Source organism: Salvelinus namaycush, chromosome 35 (genome assembly GCF_016432855.1).
Source record: "Salvelinus namaycush isolate Seneca chromosome 35, SaNama_1.0, whole genome shotgun sequence".
Lineage (NCBI taxonomy): Eukaryota > Metazoa > Chordata > Actinopteri > Salmoniformes > Salmonidae > Salvelinus > Salvelinus namaycush.
The window spans coordinates 23,347,887-23,365,716 of NC_052341.1; the positions used below are offsets into that span (position 1 = coordinate 23,347,887).

General features: G+C 45.0%; 1 protein-coding gene across 1 annotated transcript; it reads right to left on the bottom strand.

The window, feature by feature from the left end:
* Positions 1-876: 876 nt before the first annotated feature.
* On the bottom strand, positions 877-15,944 carry LOC120029519 (butyrophilin-like protein 9). Its single transcript, XM_038974776.1, has 8 exons — positions 15,882-15,944; positions 15,290-15,388; positions 15,101-15,218; positions 14,769-14,908; positions 9,046-9,186; positions 8,655-8,706; positions 1,562-1,588; positions 877-1,463 (listed from the first exon to the last, which is right to left on the bottom strand). The coding sequence occupies exons 1-8, from the start codon at positions 15,942-15,944 to the stop codon at positions 877-879; spliced, it is 1,227 nt and encodes a 408-aa protein (XP_038830704.1).
* Positions 15,945-17,830: the final 1,886 nt, after the last annotated feature.

Consider the following 17,830-nt stretch of genomic DNA (forward strand, 5'->3'; position numbering starts at 1 on the left):
TTCTGTGCGCAAACTCCACTGAACTACAGCATTTCAACTACATTGGATCTTTGGGAAGCACTTTCTTTTACAGTGTCTTTATACCATGAAATACTATGGCAATTTAACAACCAATACAAATAGTTACCACTTCATTTCCAGATGGTATGAAGGCACTTTAAGAGAAAAAGTGTTGGGAGGGGGTAATGATTGTTCTTCAACCCTGGTCCTGAGGAGTGCAGGCTTTTGTTCCAGCCTAATTCGAACATACCTGATTCAACTAATCAACTAATCATCAAACCATTGAATAAGGTGTGTTAGGGCTGGAGTAGAGCAAAACGCCTGCACTCCACTAGCCTGGAATTGACACGGAATATTGCTACGTTTACAATATTAAGGGCTCGATTCAATCAGATCTGCGCTAGCCGACACCCGCATAGCTGTTGTTTTGACTGTCTGAGGTGGAACCGTGTTACAGCTGTCAAAATTCACAAGCGTCTCCCAGTATTATACCTATCGTGAACATTGCCATCCCAATGCAGCCTTGTTTACAAGTTCGAACACTTGAATGTGTGATGTAATCTACACATTGATTTAGCTCATGGAAATCCTCATTATTTCATTGAATGATTTTCAGTTTGAGCGTCATTATTTATGTATAGTCTACACTTTCTCGTTCTGAACGTCTAACGCGAGTGGGACGGGTGTGGCTTCATGACAATGACTACGAGTAGCTGCTCACCGATTTGACAGCTCCAACGCAGTTACAACTCCGACACCGCCAAAACTTAAGCGTTAACGCTTAATCTGATGGAATCGAGCTCTAAGTGTGGATTCTAGGCTAGCTCTCCAGGACCAGTTTTAAAGATGCTGTGATATGTTATCTAAGCACTTAGCTTAGCACCAGAGACAGGGTCCAGGGCAGAGGCAGGGTTCCCTGGTCTGTGCCGACCTGATCACCAGACCCTTCACCACCTCTACAGTCCCAAACACAGGGAACAGTCTCTCTGTGAAGGTCTCGTTGTACGTGTAGATGTGGGACCTCTTCTCCACGTCGTAGAAGGAGAGCTGGCCTTGCTCATAGTCCAGGTAGACCCCCACCTTCCTGGGGACCAGCATCTGGGCCAGCGGGGTGGAAGGCACCGTCAGGGCCTTGAGGTCTAAGCCCCTCTCCAGCCGCAGGGTGAGGTAGCCCGTCTTTGTGTTGAGGGAACTATAACCCTTCCTTTGGGCAGAGGCTTTAGCCACGCCCAGCCGCCAGTCCCGGTTGCCCACTTCAACTTCCCAGTAATGGCGCCCAGAGGTGTAGCCCTCGTTTCCCAGAGCGCACCACCAGCCATCGAAGCGACACGTGCAGTTAGGGATGTCTCGCCGCTCCAGGCCACAGCACATGCGCTTGTCGTCGTTGGAGAGGATGAGGTCAGGGTTGGCTGTCTTGGGGTCAAGGGTCACTTCCTCTGCAGCATCACAGATCCAGTTCCATACTGAGAAAAAAAGTTGTTAGGGTGAGAAATGGGATGACTGTATTTACAGTTTCCTTTACTCCTCAATAAAGCATGAGTCCAGCATGAGTTTCACATACCATTATGGGGAATGTAGCGTGCTGCATCTGAAAGTGTTAACAAAACTGTGGTTAAAATACTGTTAAAATTAAATCTTAACTCATTTTCTGTTACGTAACTGCAAAGGACTCAGGAATGTTTGTCCATTCCTCTGGTGTCTACTGGAATTAGTTATTTCTTTCATGTTTTATCAGTACCAATTGGCAGCACTTCAAGTGATTCATCAACCATCCCAGCCCACATGCCCACCAAGACTGTGTTTAGACAGGCAGCCCAATTCTGATCGTTCTTTTTACTAATTGGTCTTTTCACTAAAGATCTGATGTGAAAAGGTCTGATGCGATTGGTCAACAGACCAATTAGTGGAAATAAATATCAGAATTGGGCTGCCTGTGTAAACACACCCATTGGCACAATGTGGGCCCAATGCGGGCAAAAATATTGGCACCATGTAAGCTGCACACACTGGGCCGATGGGCAGCCCTCACTGCCTGATATAAACCCATATTTTCCCAGAAAACATGCCCACACTGGCATGATGTCGGCCCGATGTGGGCTAAAATAATGGCCCTATTTGAGCTGTCCACCTTATACATTTGATCTATTATTTAACCCTCAAAGGTATTTAGCGAATGACAGCTATCATACATATATTTTTACAAGAGAAACTGCTAAGTTCCTCATATGTCACATGCACTTATTTCATTTTTTTTCTCCATCAATGGCAGTGTACTAGATCAGAATGATTTTGCATCACACATCAGAACACTTAAACTGGAACGACACTCTCAGTAACGGGTTACACAAAAATAACTGTGTGCAAACCATGCCCCCAAATATTCTATAATATTCATGCTGGGCTAGAGTGGGAATGGTGTGGGCTAGCCTGTGCCCACCTTGCCCTGATGTGATATCTTGACCACTGATCGATTATTACCCTTCATCAATACTTAGTGGCATAATCAAAATAGTCATCATCTCTCATTGTCACACATTGACACACCTGTGATCTCCAACATCTCTTTGTCACTGATTGCTGTTATACTTGTGTAAGGGCTATATTCAATCAGATTTGTGCTAGCTGACACCATGTTGCTGTTGTTTTGGAGGTGTTAAGGCGCCCACATTCTAGGTTCGGTTGCTCCTAGCGGAACTCGGCTAGGCAAAGCGAACGTCTGTGCCTTGCCATACTCCCTTAAAAGACCTTCACTTGAAAAACGAGAAAAAAGCATCAATATTACTGTTTCTCCCTCTTTAGATGCTGTAGCAACAACATAGTCAATAACACTCCCCCAAAATACTCAGAATTAATCTAAGATCAATTAATAAATCTGTAATACATTTTGACGTCTGAATCGCGCAATTTCACATCTAACAAAGATGTTTGGTGCCGTATTTCTCAAGTAAAAAATTGTGCATGAAAACTAGTGGTCTCTCATTGAAAAACAACACTTCATTGAAGAATCCCGTCCATAGTTCTCACTCCGACTCAAACAGCCCAACAAAAATAACTGCTGAACACCAAAACGTCACAAAATGTCATCATAATACATGCGCAAATGTTTCGACTGGGAAGCATGTGACAGGCTTTAGAGCTGTCAAATCCACAAACGGCTGCGGACATTATATCTATTGTTGTAAGGCCTGGGTGTCGGAGTGTGAAGGAAAAAGCGCAGGAGCAGCAATTGCAAAACAAATGCTTTTTAATGAAACACGGACAAACTAGGCCACCCTACTAACACACTGGGTGTACACTAATAAACTACCCCAGACACGTGGGGAATGAATAATGTCCAGAAACATGAAGCACAAAACCAACACCAACTTACATACAAACAATCCCGCACAAAGAAACGTGTATGCCGGCTGATTAAATAAGCCCAACTAATTAACCCTCATACAAAACAGGTGCGCCCAATAAACACATAGGGAGGGGGAGAAAAGGATCAGTGGCAGCTAATAGGCCGGTGACGACGACCGCCGAACGCCACCCGAACGGGAAGGAGAGCCTGCCTCGGTCGAAGTCGTGACAGTACCCCCCCTCTGACGCGCGGCTCCCGCAGCGCGCCGACACCGGCCTCGAGGTCGACCCGGAGGACGAGGTGCAGGGCGATCCGGATGGAGGCGATGGAAATCCCTCAGCATAGACGGATCCAAAATGTCCCCCACCGGTACCCAGCACCTCTCCTCCGGACCGTACCCCTCCCAGTCCACGAGGTACTGCAGGCCCCTCACCCGGCGTCTCGAGTCCAGAATGGCCCGTATCTTGTACGCCGGGGTCCCCTCGATGTCCAGAGGGGGGGGAGGGACCTCCGGTACCTCACCGTCCTGCAGGGGATCAGCTACCACTGGCCTGAGGAGAGACACATGAAACGAGGGGTTAATACGATAATAGGAAGGGAGTTGTAATCGATAACACACCTCGTTTATTCTCCTCAGGACTTTGAAGGGCCCTACACACTGCGGACCCAGCTTCCGGCAGGGCAAGCGGAGGGGCAGGTTTCGGGTCGAGAGCCAGACCCTGTCCCCCGGTACAAACACGGGGGCCTCACTGCGGTGGCGGTCAGCACTCCTCTTCTGCCGTCCACTAGCTTGTTGAAGTGATTCCTGGACGGCTCTCCATGTCTCCTTGGAGCGCTGCACCCATTCCTCCACCGCAGGAGCCTCGGTCTGGCTCGGATGCCATGGTGCCAGGACCGGCTGGTACCCCAATACACACTGAAAGGGGGACACGTTAGTAGAGGAGTGGCGTAGTGAGTTCTGGGCCATTTCGGCCCAGGGAATGTATCTCGCCCACTCCCCTGGCCGGTCCTGGCAATACGACCGCAGAAACCTACCCACCTCCTGGTTCACTCTCTCCACCTGCCCATTACTCTCAGGGTGATAACCGGAGGTAAGGCTGACCGAGACCCCCAAACGCTCCATAAACGCCCTCCATACTCGGGACGTGAATTGGGGGCCCCGATCAGAAACAATGTCCTCCGGCACCCCGTAGTGCCGGAAGACGTGGGTGAATAATGCCTCCGCAGTCTGTAGGGCTGTAGGAATACCGGGCAACGGGAGGAGACGACAGGACTTCGAGAACCGATCCACAATCACCAGTACCGTAGTGTTCCCCTGAGACGGGGGAAGATCGGTCAGAAAATCTACGGACAGGTGCGACCAAGGCCGTTGTGGAACGGGGAGGGGTTGTAACTTCCCTCTAGGAAGGTGCCTAGGAGCCTTACTCTGGGCGCATACCGAACAGGAGGAAACATAAACCCTAACGTCTCTCGCCAAGGTAGGCCACCAATACCTCCCCCGAAGGCTCCCCACTGTCCTCTTCACCCCAGGGTGACCCGAGGAGGGTAGAACGTGAGCCCACCGAATCAATTTGTCCCGAACACCAAGCGGCACGTATTTCCGCCCCACCGGACACTGAGGAGGAGCGGGTTCCGCCCGTAACGCCCGCTCGATGTCCGAGTCCACTTCCCACACCACTGGTGCTATCAGCCTAGAGGCGGGAAGGATGGGAGTGGGTTCGGTGGGCCGATCGTCCGAGTCGTAAAAACGGGACAGTGCATCCGCCTTTACGTTCTGGGAGCCCGGTCTATACGTTAAGGTAAACTGGAATCGGGTAAAGAACATGGCCCACCTTGCTTGACGTGGATTCAGTCTCCTAGCTTCCCGAATATACTCCAGATTCTGGTGGTCGGTCCAGATGAGAAAAGGGTGCTTAGCCCCCTCAAGCCAGTGTCTCCACACCTTCAGGGCACTGACCACTGCTAACAACTCCCGGTCCCCCACATCATAGTTACGCTCCGCTGGGCTGAGTTTCTTCGAGAAGAAAGCACAGGGGTGGAGTTTTGGTGGCGTACCAGAGCGCTGTGATAGCACGGCACCTACCCCAGCCTCGGACGCGTCCACCTCCACTATGAATGCTAGAGAGGGATCCGGATGTGCCAACACGGGCGCATCCGTGAACAGCGCCTTCAACCTGTTGAAAGCTCCGTCCGCTTTTGCTGACCACTGCAAACGCACCGGACCCCCCTTCAGCAGTGAGGTAATAGGAGCTGCCACCTGGCCAAAACCCCGGATAAACCTCCGGTAGTAGTTGGCAAAACCCAAAAACCGCTGCACCTCCTTTACCGTGGTCGGAGTCGGCCAATTACGCACGGCCTTAATGCGGTCACTCCCTACCACCACGCCCGAGGTGGAAATGCGATAACCCAGAAAAGAGACGGCTCGTTTGGAGAACACACACTTCTCAGCCTTGACATATAGGTCATGCTCCAGCAGTCTACCAAGCACCTTGCGTACCAGAGACACATGCGCGGCGTAAGTGGCTGAGTAGATCAGAATGTCATCGATATAAACAACCACTCCCTGCCCGTGCAGGTCCCTGAGAATATCGTCTACAAAGGATTGGAAAACGGCTGGAGCATTCTTTAACCCATACGGCATGACGCAGTACTCATAATGGCCCGATGTGGTACTAAATGCGGTTTTCCACTCGTCTCCTTTCCGAATACGCACCAGACTATACGCGCTCCTGAGATCCAATTTTGTGAAGAACTGCGCTCCGTGAAATGATTCCATTGCCGTAGCAATGAGAGGTAGTGGGGAACTAAACCCCACGGTGATGGCATTTAGACCTCTATAATCAATACACGGACGCAAACCTCCCTCCTTTTTCTTCACAAAAAAGAAACTCGAGGAGGCGGGTGAGATGGAGGACCGAATGTACCCCTGTCCCAGAGACTCAGTGACATATGTCTCCATAGCCACCGTCTCCTCTTGGGACAATGGGTACACGTGACTCTTGGGAAGCGCAGCGTCTACCTGGAGATCTATCGCACAATCCCTTCCCGGTCGATAAGGTGGTAATTTAGTCGCTTTCTTTTTACTGAAAGCGATTGCCAAATCGGCATACTCGGGGGGAATGTACACCGTGGAACCCTGGTCTGGACTTTCCACCGACGTGGCACCGATGGAAACTCCCAAACACCTTCCAGAACACTCCTTTGACCACCCCTGGAGAACCCCCTGTTTCCACGAAATTTTAGGATTGTGCCGGGCCAGCCAGGGAATCCCTAGTACCACCGGAAACGCAGGCGAATCAATAATATAAAAGCTAATACGCTCCTTATGATTCCCCTGCGTCACCATGTCCAGGGGAACCGTGGTCTCCCTGACCACCCCTGACCCTAATGGCCGGCTATCTAGGGAGTGCACGGGAAAGGGAGAATCTATCGGCACAAGCGGAACCCTTAACCTAAGAGCGAGTCCGCGATCCATAAAGTTCCCAGCTGCGCCTGAATCGACTAGCGCCCTATGCTGGGAAGAGGGGAAAAATTTAAGAAAAAAAATCAAGACAAACATGTGACTAACAGGGGGTTCTGGGTGAGTTTGGTGCTGACTCACCTGGGGTGATCGAGAAGTGTTCCGCCTGCCATCTCGACTCCCAGACGGACCCCCCCAGCACCGATCGGCCGTGTGTCCTCTCCGACCACAGCTGGTGCAGGGAGAGCCTCCTCCTCCGGTATCCCTCTGCCCAACCCCTCCCACCTCCATCGGAATAGGAGCGGAGGGACTGGGTGGTGGAACGTACAGGACCCTCTCAGAACGCCCGCGGGCAGCCAGCAGATTGTCCAGACGGATAGACATGTCAATCAGCTCATCCAGGGAAAGAGCGGTGTCCCGACATGCTAGCTCCCTGCGGACGTCCTCCCGGAGACTACACCGGTAGTGATCAATAAGGGCCCTGTCGTTCCACCCAGATCCTGCAGCCAGGGTCCGGAACTCCAACGCGTAATCCTGGGCGCTCCTCTTCTCCTGCCTAAGGTGGAACAGTCGTTCTCCCGCCGCTCGGCCCTCTGTAGGATGGTCAAATACGGCCCGAAAACGGCGGCTGAACTCTGGGTAGTGCTCCTTCGCTGAGTCTGGGCCATTCCAGACTGCGTTTGCCCACTCCAGAGCACGACCCGTGAGGCAGGAGACGAGGACACTCACCCTCTCCGCTCCCGAGGGAGTGGGTCTTACGGTGGCAAGGTACAGCTCCAGTTGGAGTAGGAACCCCTGGCACCCTGCCGCCGATCCATCATAATCCCTCGGGAGTGTCAGACGGAGAGCGCTGGAGCCGAGGGATGGAGAGTCCTGGGCTGGAGGAGCCGAAGGTGGAGAGAGGAGACCACTCCTCTCCCATCTGTCCATTCGCTCCATCATTGAATCCATCGCTGTTCCAATACGGTGGAGAACGGTGGTATGATGGAGCACCCGTTCCTCCATCGATGGGAGAGGGTTGGCCGCTGCTCCTGCTGACTCCATAGGTCAGAGCTGGTGCGGGATTCTGTAAGGCCTGGGTGTCGGAGTGTGAAGGAAAAAGCGCAGGAGCAGCAATTGCAAAACAAATGTTTTTTAATGAAACACGGACAAACTAGGCCACCCTACTAACACACTGGGTGTACACTAATAAACTACCCCAGACACGTGGGGAATGAATAATGTCCAGAAACATGAAGCACAAAACCAACACCAACTTACATACAAACAATCCCGCACAAAGAAACGTGTATGCCGGCTGATTAAATAAGCCCAACTAATTAACCCTCATACAAAACAGGTGCGCCCAATAAACACATAGGGAGGGGGAGAAAAGGATCAGTGGCAGCTAATAGGCCGGTGACGACGACCGCCGAACGCCACCCGAACGGGAAGGAGAGCCTGCCTCGGTCGAAGTCGTGACAATTGTGGACATTGCCATTGGCTGCACCGAGCCACATTTAGAAATCCCATGCAGCTGTGATTACAAATCTGAACACTGGAATATAATCTGCATCTCCATTAGGCTGATAAGAATCCGTATTATTTCATTTTATAATTTTAAATTTGAGCGTCATTATTTCTATACAGCCTACACTTTCTCATTCTAAACTTCTAACGTGAGTGGGACGGGTGTGGCTTCATGATAATGACCACGAACACCCGCTCACCGATTTGACAGCTCCAACGCAGTTACACCTCCTGCACCACCAAAACACCAGCAATGCGGGCGTCGACTAGCGCGGGTTAACGCTTGACCTAATTGAATCTAACACTTTCTTGAAGACTCCAATACGTCAAAGCTCTACACACCAATCTTCTGACTCCTCTGTCTTCTGATCAGCCACTGCTTGGTTACGTCCTCCTGCAGACACAGAGGAAAGGCTCGAGTGAGTTTATCCGTGTGATATGTATCTAATCAGACACATGAATTGATAATCAGTTGGTTTACATGAACATCTTAGTCATTTAGCAGACGCTGTTATACAGAGCGACTTAGAGTTAGTGTATTCATTTTAAGGTAGCTAAGACAGACAACTGCATATCACAGTCGTAGTAAGCAAATAGTTGCCTCAATAAGGAGCTATCAACAATCAGTGCTAATAAGAAAGGAAAAGTGTGAGTGTTAGGTCAAGACAGGCAAGGGTGTTCGTTTTTATTATTTGTATTATTATTTTTTGTTGACTCATTGACACTCACACACCTTGTCAGGGCTGTCTGCACTCAGCACGACCCACATGACCAGCTCCATGGCTGGGAGAAGGTTCGGCAGACGCCCCCTCCTCCACTGGAACTCCAGATCATCCAACATCATCAATACGGGCTCACCGGGCCAGATACTGGGCTAGAGAGGGAGGGAAGTCAATATGGTTATTACTTTATATACTAAGAAACTAAAAGAGGGTAGGAGAGGCGAGATTTAGAGGGAGATGGCATCTTCTGTTAAGGAAATGGGTATATATATATTTTTTTTTAAATGCACTCAACAATTTACTGGATAAAAACATTCATGAAATAGTGATATTGGATCATTCTCCGGTATCACAGTAATAGAAAATACATTTAGCGACAGAATTTGGAGAATGAACAGAGCGCATCTTCTGAACCCGAATTTTATTAAACACGTAAACAAAAAAATTCTAAACTTTACCATTACAAATGTAAACATAGAGGACAGTATGTATCACTAGCCACTTTAAACAATGCCACTTAATATAATGTTTACATACCCTACATTACTCATCTCATATGTATATACTGTACTCTATACCATCTACTGCATCTTGGCATCTTTATGTAATACATGTATCACTAGCCACTTTAAACAACGCCACTTTTATATGTTTTCATACCCTACATTACTCATCTCATATGTATATACTGTACTCTATACCATCTACTGCATCTTGCCTATGCCGTTCTGTACCATCACTCATTCATATATTTTTATGTACATATTCTTCATCCCTTTACACTTGTGTGTATAAGATAGTTGTTGTGAAATTGTTAGGTTAGATTACTCGTTGGTTATTAATGCATTGTCGGAACTAGAAGCAGAAGCATTTCGCTACACTCGCATTAACATCTGCTAACCGTGTGTATGTGACAAATAAAATTTGATTTGATTTTGATTTGATTTTGACAGGGAAAAGCCGACCCCCGATATAATCTGGGGTGCATTTAAGGTGTACATTAGGGGAATGAAAATCTCATACTCTGAAAAAGTTACATCCGATTTCAAACTTAAAGAAAAATAAATCACTATCTTTCCCATAGAATTCTATTCTAACATTTTGGGATAAAGTAGCCCCCTATCTACACAAATGACAACACACGTCACTTAATTCAGTACTTCTTAGTTCCATGTATCAAACAGTTATTTCAGTTATATTAAAACCAGGAAGATCTGGAGAATCCCTGATTATAGACCCATAACTTTATTAAATTGTGACAATAAAAAAGCTTACAAGCAATAGAATGGCAAAAGTCTTACCAGACTTCTACATATCAATCAAACAGGGTTTAGTAAAAATAGACACTTACAAACAAATACAAGAACATGTTTCAGTTTAACACAACACGCAAAAAACAAGATATGGATTCATCAATAATGGCTGTTGATGCAGAAAAGGCTTTTGATCGTCTTTAATTGCCTTTTCTATTAAAAACGTTGTAAGCTGACAACTTTGCAGCTTAAATAATCAATTAAATTAAAATATTATATAAATGTCCTAAAGCAAAAATATACATGAATACAGTGCCTTGCAAAAGTATTCATCTCCCTTGGCGTTTTTCCTATTTTGTTGCATTACAACCTGTAATTTAAATTTACATTTATTTTGATTTTGATTTCATGTAATGGACATACACAAAATAGTCCAAATTGGTGAAGTGAAACTAAAAAAATAACTTGTTTCAAAAAATTCTAAAAAATAAAACATGGAAAAGTGGTGTGTGCATATGTATACGCCCCCTTTGCTATGAAACCCTTAAATAAGATCTGGTGCTACCAATTACCTTCATAAGTCACATTATTAGTTAAATAAAGCCCACCTGTGTGCAATATAAGTGTCACATGATCTGTCACATGATTTCAGTATATATACACCTGTTCTGAAAGGCCCCAGAGTCTGTAACACCACTAAGCAAGGGTCACCACCAAGCAAGCGGCACCATGAAGACCAAGGAGCGCTCCAAACAGGTCAGGGACAAAGTTGTGGAGAAGTACCGATAAGGGTTGGGTTATAAAAAAATATCAGAAACTTTGAACATCTCACGGAGCACCATTAAATCCATTATTAGAAAATGGAAAGAATATGGCACCACAACAAACCTGCAAAGAGAGGGCCGGCCACCAAAACCCACGGACCAGGCAAGGAGGGCATTAATCAGAGAGGCAACAAAGAGACCAAAGATACCCCTGAAGGAGCTGCAAAGCTCCACAGCAGAGATTGGAGTATCTGTCCATAGGACCACTTTAAGCCGTACACTTCATAGAGCTGGGCTTTATGGAAGAGTGGCCAGAAAAAAAGCCATTGCTTAAAGAAAAACATAAGGCATGTGGGAGACTTCCCAAACATATAGAAGAAGGTACTCTGGTCAGATGAGACTAAAACTGAGCTTTTTAGCCATCAAGGAAAACACTGTCTGGCGCAAACCCAACACCTCTCATCACCCCGAGAACTCCATCCCCACAGTGAAGCATGATGGTGGCAGCATGCTGTGGGGATGTTTTTCATCGGCAGTGACTGGGAAACTGGTCAGAATTAAAGGAATGATGGACGGCGCTAAATACAGGGAAATTCTTGAGGGAATCCTGTTTCAGTCTTCCAGAGATTTGAGACTGGGACGGAGGTTCACCTTCCAGCAGGACAATGACCCTAAGCATACTGCTAAAGCAAAACTTGAGGGAAACATTTAAATGTCTTGGAATGGCCTAGTCAAAGCCCAGACCTCAATCCAATTGAGAATTTGTGGTATGACTTAAAGATTGCTGTACACCAGCAGAACCTATCCAATTTGAAGGAGCTGGAGCAGTTTTGCCTTGAAGAATGGGCAAAAATCCCAGTGGCTAGATGTGCCAAGCTTATAGAGACATACCCCAAGAGACTTGCAGCTGTAATTGCTGCAAAAGGTGGCTCTACAAAGTATTGACTTTGGGGGAGGGGGGGTGAATAGTTATGCACTCTCAAGTTTTTCTGTCTTATTTCTAGTTAATTTCACAAGAAAAAATATTTTGCATCTTCAAAGTGGTAGGCATGTTGTGTAAATCAAATGATACAAACCCCCCAAAATATCAATTTTAATTCCAAGTTGTAAGGCAACAAAATAGGAAAAATGCCAAGGGGGGTGAATACTTCCGCAAGCCACTGTAATACATTATCTGATTAAATTGTTTTAGAAAGGGGCACAAGACAAGGATGTCCCTTCTCCCCCCTCCTGTTTGCACTGGCAAGTGAATCACTTGCAGAAAGAATTAGACAGGACTCAAACGTAACAGGTATCAGTATTGTTAAACATACAATTATTTGCAGATGATCTCATGATATACCTGAATAATATTGAAAACTCAATTTCCCTTTGTAAAAATATTTTCTGAATACTCAAAAATCTCAGGTTATAAAATGTACGTGGAAAAAACGAAATAATGGCAATAGGAAAAAGAAAAAGAACAACTCCCGATCTACAGCAATCCTTTAAGTGGACCACAAAAATATGAAATACTTAGGATGCTTAATAAGTGACAACAAACAACAAATATATAAATAAAACTTTATTCCATTACTCAACAATATGAAAGCAGATCTAATTAAATTGAATAATCTTCCCATAAATCTTACAGGTAGAATAAACCTCTTTAGAATGGCATGGCTGCCAAAGTTTTTATATTTATTTTCAGTAATACCAATTAGCCCACCGATGACATTCTTTTAAAAAAGTATACTCGGTCCTAACAGACTTTATATGGGCCAAAAAAATCATAGAATAAAAGGGAAAGTTTTACATCTTCCTAAGTCTGAGGGGGATTTTAACCTTCCAGACTTTCCAGAATTGTATCAACTCGCTACCTAAGGCTTTTACTTGAGACATATAGTTAAATGCACTAAAGAGGAACAATGAGTACATATTGAAGATGCGCAAGCTCACCCCCAGAATATTTTTACATGTCTATTTACAAAGGATAAAGCTAAGAACATGAACAACTTCATAGTTAAGAACACTATAATGATATGGAAGAAAATGAAATGTATTTTACAAGTACCAATATCACTTCCTAGAAACACAACCTTATGGAACAATCCTTGAATAGCTTTCCAGAGTTCATCAATAAATTGGCCCACATGGAAAACTAAAGGCACAGAAACCGTAAATGACTTGTTAACAGGAAATACATTTATTTCCATGACAGAATTAAAATGTAATTCTGGACTGACCAATGTAGATACGTTCAAATACATGCAACTTAAAGGTTACATATCACAAAATTTACATTTCAAATCTTTTGGACATTAGAGCAACCTTGAGGGAATCCTATTTGAGTCAGAAAAGGATGTTCATATGATAGGGAAGATATATAAAACCTTGCAGAGACCATATCTAAGTGACAATCTCTTAGAAAAAAATCTAAACTATTGGAAAAAATATTTTAAAAGAACTTATGTTGGCACAAGATGGAGGGAAAGTTGGAGCCTAACTAATGAAATTACATTTAATGAAAATGTACGCTTAATCCAATATAAACTAATGTATAGAATGCATTACACAAGAGACAAAATTGACAAATTCTACAGTACAACGACAGAGTCGTCTCTCAAGTGTAAAACTAATAATGACTCAATAATCTATGCTTTCTGGGAACGCTATTAAGTCTGGAAGTTGTGGGCGGAGCTAGAAAGTTGGCTGTCAGAAGTATTACAATGTAAACTTTCTTTTAATCCGTCTGTCTGCATATTTTAAGACATGACATATGGGGTGTAGTGAGATCCCCAATGGGCTAGACGATTCCTTTTTCCTCACTCATCTTGAAAAAACGTGTGCTAAAAACTTGGAAGTCAATGGACACAATGTAAAAAACAAATGATTTATTATTGAATTATTGAAATAGCATGGACGACCAAGAAGACCAATTTAAGGCCAAGTGGCAAACAATAATGCAGGCACTAGGCATAAGGGTGTGAGAATTCGGGACTGGGCAGATGAGATGTAGTCATTGTTTGTGTGTCTGTAAACTGTTGATGGTATGTTTTTGGAATGTAAAAAAAAATGGAACAACATTTTTTGTTAAATAAATGAAGAGCATGTCATATGAGAAGGAGAGGTGAGGATGAACTGGGACAGGGAGCTGCTCCTTAATTACAGAGGTGTCAGAGACGGAGGGATAAAGAGAGCGAGAGAGAGAGAGAGAAAGAAAATGAGAGTGCGAGAGAGAGAGAGGGAGAGAAGAATAGGAATTGGAGCAAGAGTAAGTCTTTAATCAAATAGGTGTGACAGCCTTGGAGTCTGACAGCAACAGAAATAGAAGAAGAGGGAGAGAGGAATACAGAGAAAGGGAAAGAGAAAGAAGGGGGAGGCCAAGGGATAACAACAACTCTAATAAGTTAATCAGTAAACTACTCGCTGTGCCAGAGAATAAAATTAGATAAAGAAGGACAACGTGTCTTTGTTAATTTGTCAACAATAAGTAGTATTGTAGTACAACCACTTTAGTAATACACTGGACTCACAGGAGGCTGCTGAGGGGAGAGCGGCTCATAATAATGGCCGGAACGGATCAAATGAAATGGCATCAAATACCTGGAAATGTGTATGATGTATATGATACCATTCCTCTGATTACGCTCCAGTCATTACCACAAGCCCGTTTTTTCCAACTAATGTGCCACCAACCTCCTGTCGTAGTGACCCAATCCCTCCCCTATTCCATACCTCTAGTTTGTTTCTGAGCTGGTGTGTCCAGTCCATGATGACCCGTTTGTGGGATGCCATGTCATACTCTCCACCTGTCTCCAGCATACACAACAGGTGACCGTTCCACTCCCTCTTCTCTGGCCTGTCAGCCTGGAGCTCTCTCTGGATGCTCCTTGGCTGCAAAAGCAAAGGACATGGGTCAATAAAGAGATCGTTAAGTAAAAACTACATTAACAAGTCTCACATCAAGGCATGATAATAGTTTATCAACAAAGAGAACAATGACAAATGTTTGATTTCAAGAAATAAAGGCTTTTAAAGTAAAACTTAGTTTCACTTCTTTCAAATACGAGTGCTCGCCTGTACTCTATTCTCCAGCACGGCAGCCCACTCCACTATGCATTCTCTACACACACTGGGAGGCCAGGAGTCTTCATTGGTCCAGATGTAGGCTAGGACATTTGACCTCTGCAAAGAGAGAGAGAGAGTTAATAGTAGAGAGAGTGGTTGTGTGCATGTGTGTTTGTGTATGTGTGTACCTGGCACAGTCTGTTGAGTTCCCTGGCCAGCTCCATTATAAACAGCTGACTCTCCACTAAAGGTTCTTTCTTCTCATTTGTCACTTTCTTACGAGACTCCTAGAACAGAGAGATCAATGGATGAGAGAGAAAAAGAGGGTAAAAAAAAAATCACTAGCAGCACTGCTACACAGATAAACCACAGAGGGGAAATTAACCATCAGTACTATTATCCTTGTACTGCATTGGGCAGTAATCTTGGTAATCTTAAACAAATCTACTTTGAAACAAAAGTATACACCTCACACACATGGTTATGGGCTAAAAAAATGAAACACCTGTACCATATCAGATATACTGTAGTGTTGAAATGTATTACATTTTGAGTTTGCATCCCAATATTACACTTTATATACATCGTAGAAGACTGAAATATAACAAAACCGCTTGACATAGAAACACCAGATTTTCTGCGTTCATATCTTAAAATATTTTTTTTATTATGAAAATATGAAAAATACTAAATAACATTCCACCCATGAGGCCACTAGGTCATTTGACTGCAGGAAAGGGCAACGAGGTGTCTGAGAGTTGAGGTGTCCCAGGGTCGTACCTTGAGGCGGATCTTAATTTTTTTTGCCGGCTCGATGAGGAACTGGAGGCACTCCTTCATCATGTTGGCAGCTGGGGGGAGAGAGAGGCCCTGTGGCACAGTGATACACAGCTTCAATATGCTGGCACGGTGATACACAGATTTAATCGCTGGCGCAGTGATACACAACTTTATTATGCACTGGCACTCACTCTGTCAGTGCTAGGCTTGATCTACAGCTGACTGGGCTCCAATAGCACCTCAAATCGATGTGTGTGTGTGTGTGTGTGTGTGTGTGTGTGTGTGTGTGTGTGTGTGTGTGTGTGTGTGTGTGTGTGTGTGTGTGTGTGTGTGTGTGTGTGTGTGTGTGTGTGTGTGTGTGTGTGTGTGTGTGTGTGTGTGTGTGTGTGTGTTGTTACGAAACCAATAACCAGTCCACTGATTTTTCTGCACTTGTTATGTTTAAAGGTCTTAGGCCTAGCTACACTGCACGGTCTGTAACCTGATTTGATGTGTGAAGAAATGTGAGAAGTAGGTATATGTGACCAGGTGTTCAATGCGTGTACCTAGGAGACAGCCACCTTACCTTAAGTCCAGTGCTAGCCCAACATTGGACTAAAAGAGCTTAACGTTACTCCTTAGTCCAAGGACCTTACATGTTCTGTTTAGAGGTGAATTGGCTCTGGCAGTCAAAACAGCCAAATACTCCATCTAAACGTGAATCGATTCTCAATTGCGGTGTGGTTCTAGAAACATAAATCCCTCTACTTTCATATCACATCAAAATCATTTCACAAATGAAAAATACACACACACTGTTTAAACCTGAAAGATAAGGTCCTCGATAAGACATGACATATGGGGGTGTAGTGAGATACCCAATGGGCTGGACGATTCTCTTTTCATTCATCTTGAAAAAACATTAAAAACGTGGAAATCAATGAATCCGCCATAATTAACACAATGGGAAAATCGCAATGATTTATTTTCTGAATATTTTAATAGCATGGGCGACAGAGCTAAAAACGAATTGGTACAACCGATCGACCGTTTGGCCCCAGTGGTGTTGAATCAGCAGCACCCCCCTGGCCTGCAGTCTCCAGTTAGTTTGATGTACAAGAGGGTACATTTTCTGTCCTTTTTGTGACAGAGGCCGCAGGGGAAAGTGGCCAAAAGAAGATGCAATTCATCAACTTTTAAAGGAGAACACAGCAGAGTAACAATGATGCTTTGTGTTTGGAAATGTTGCCTACAAAGGATTTTCACAGCTGGTTGGTTGTTAGGGTTATTTTGGAGGCACTATGCCATCACCTTATAATAACACCTTGAAAGGACTTATCCTTAATCAGGTGGCGTTACCCTCCTGTGGGGTTTTGTTCCAACCCTGCCCTAAAACAACTGGTTCTACTAATAAGGTGATGCTCAGGAACTTGATTAGTTGAATTAGGTGTGTTATAGTTGGGTTGAAACGAAAGCCTGCATAACCAGTATCTCTCCAAGAGGAGGGCTGGCCACCACTGTTCTAACACAGTTTGATCAATAAGAGCCCCTTCCCCTTAGACCTGAACTTGTAACTTGTCATTTAGACTTATTGGTTTAGATCAGAATTGACAGAAGAATTTAGGCATACACGCCAATATTTATGCACCATATTACTACGCAAAGATGGGAGTTTTGAATGAGACAGTTGAGCCACTGAACCTAAACGTGATTGTAACACTTTCACAACAGGTGAACCTGCGTCTTCTATTTCTGTGGTCTAAACAACAAGCGGGATTAGCGCATGTCCAAAACGAGTGACTGGGACACGTGCGCGCACACAGTGACCGGGAGAGTCTACCGAGGACACCTGCAGAACCCGTGCCAGTAATCCGGTTAACGAATTAAACGGAGTTGAGTAAACTGTAATAAACATAAAGCCAAATTTGTAAACACGACAGGCAATTTCCGGCGAAACATAATAACATAGG

Coding starts and splice junctions, on each gene's coding strand:
- LOC120029519 (XM_038974776.1), bottom strand. CDS start 15,944: ATGATGAAGGAGTGCCTCCAGTTCCTCATCGAGCCGGCAAAAAAAATT. Junction 8,707..9,045: donor GTGCAGACAGCCCTGACAAG/GTGTGTGAGTGT, acceptor CTGTGTCTGCAG/GAGGACGTAACCAAGCAGTG. Junction 1,589..8,654: donor ACAGAGGAGTCAGAAGATTG/GTGTGTAGAGCT, acceptor TAACACTTTCAG/ATGCAGCACGCTACATTCCC.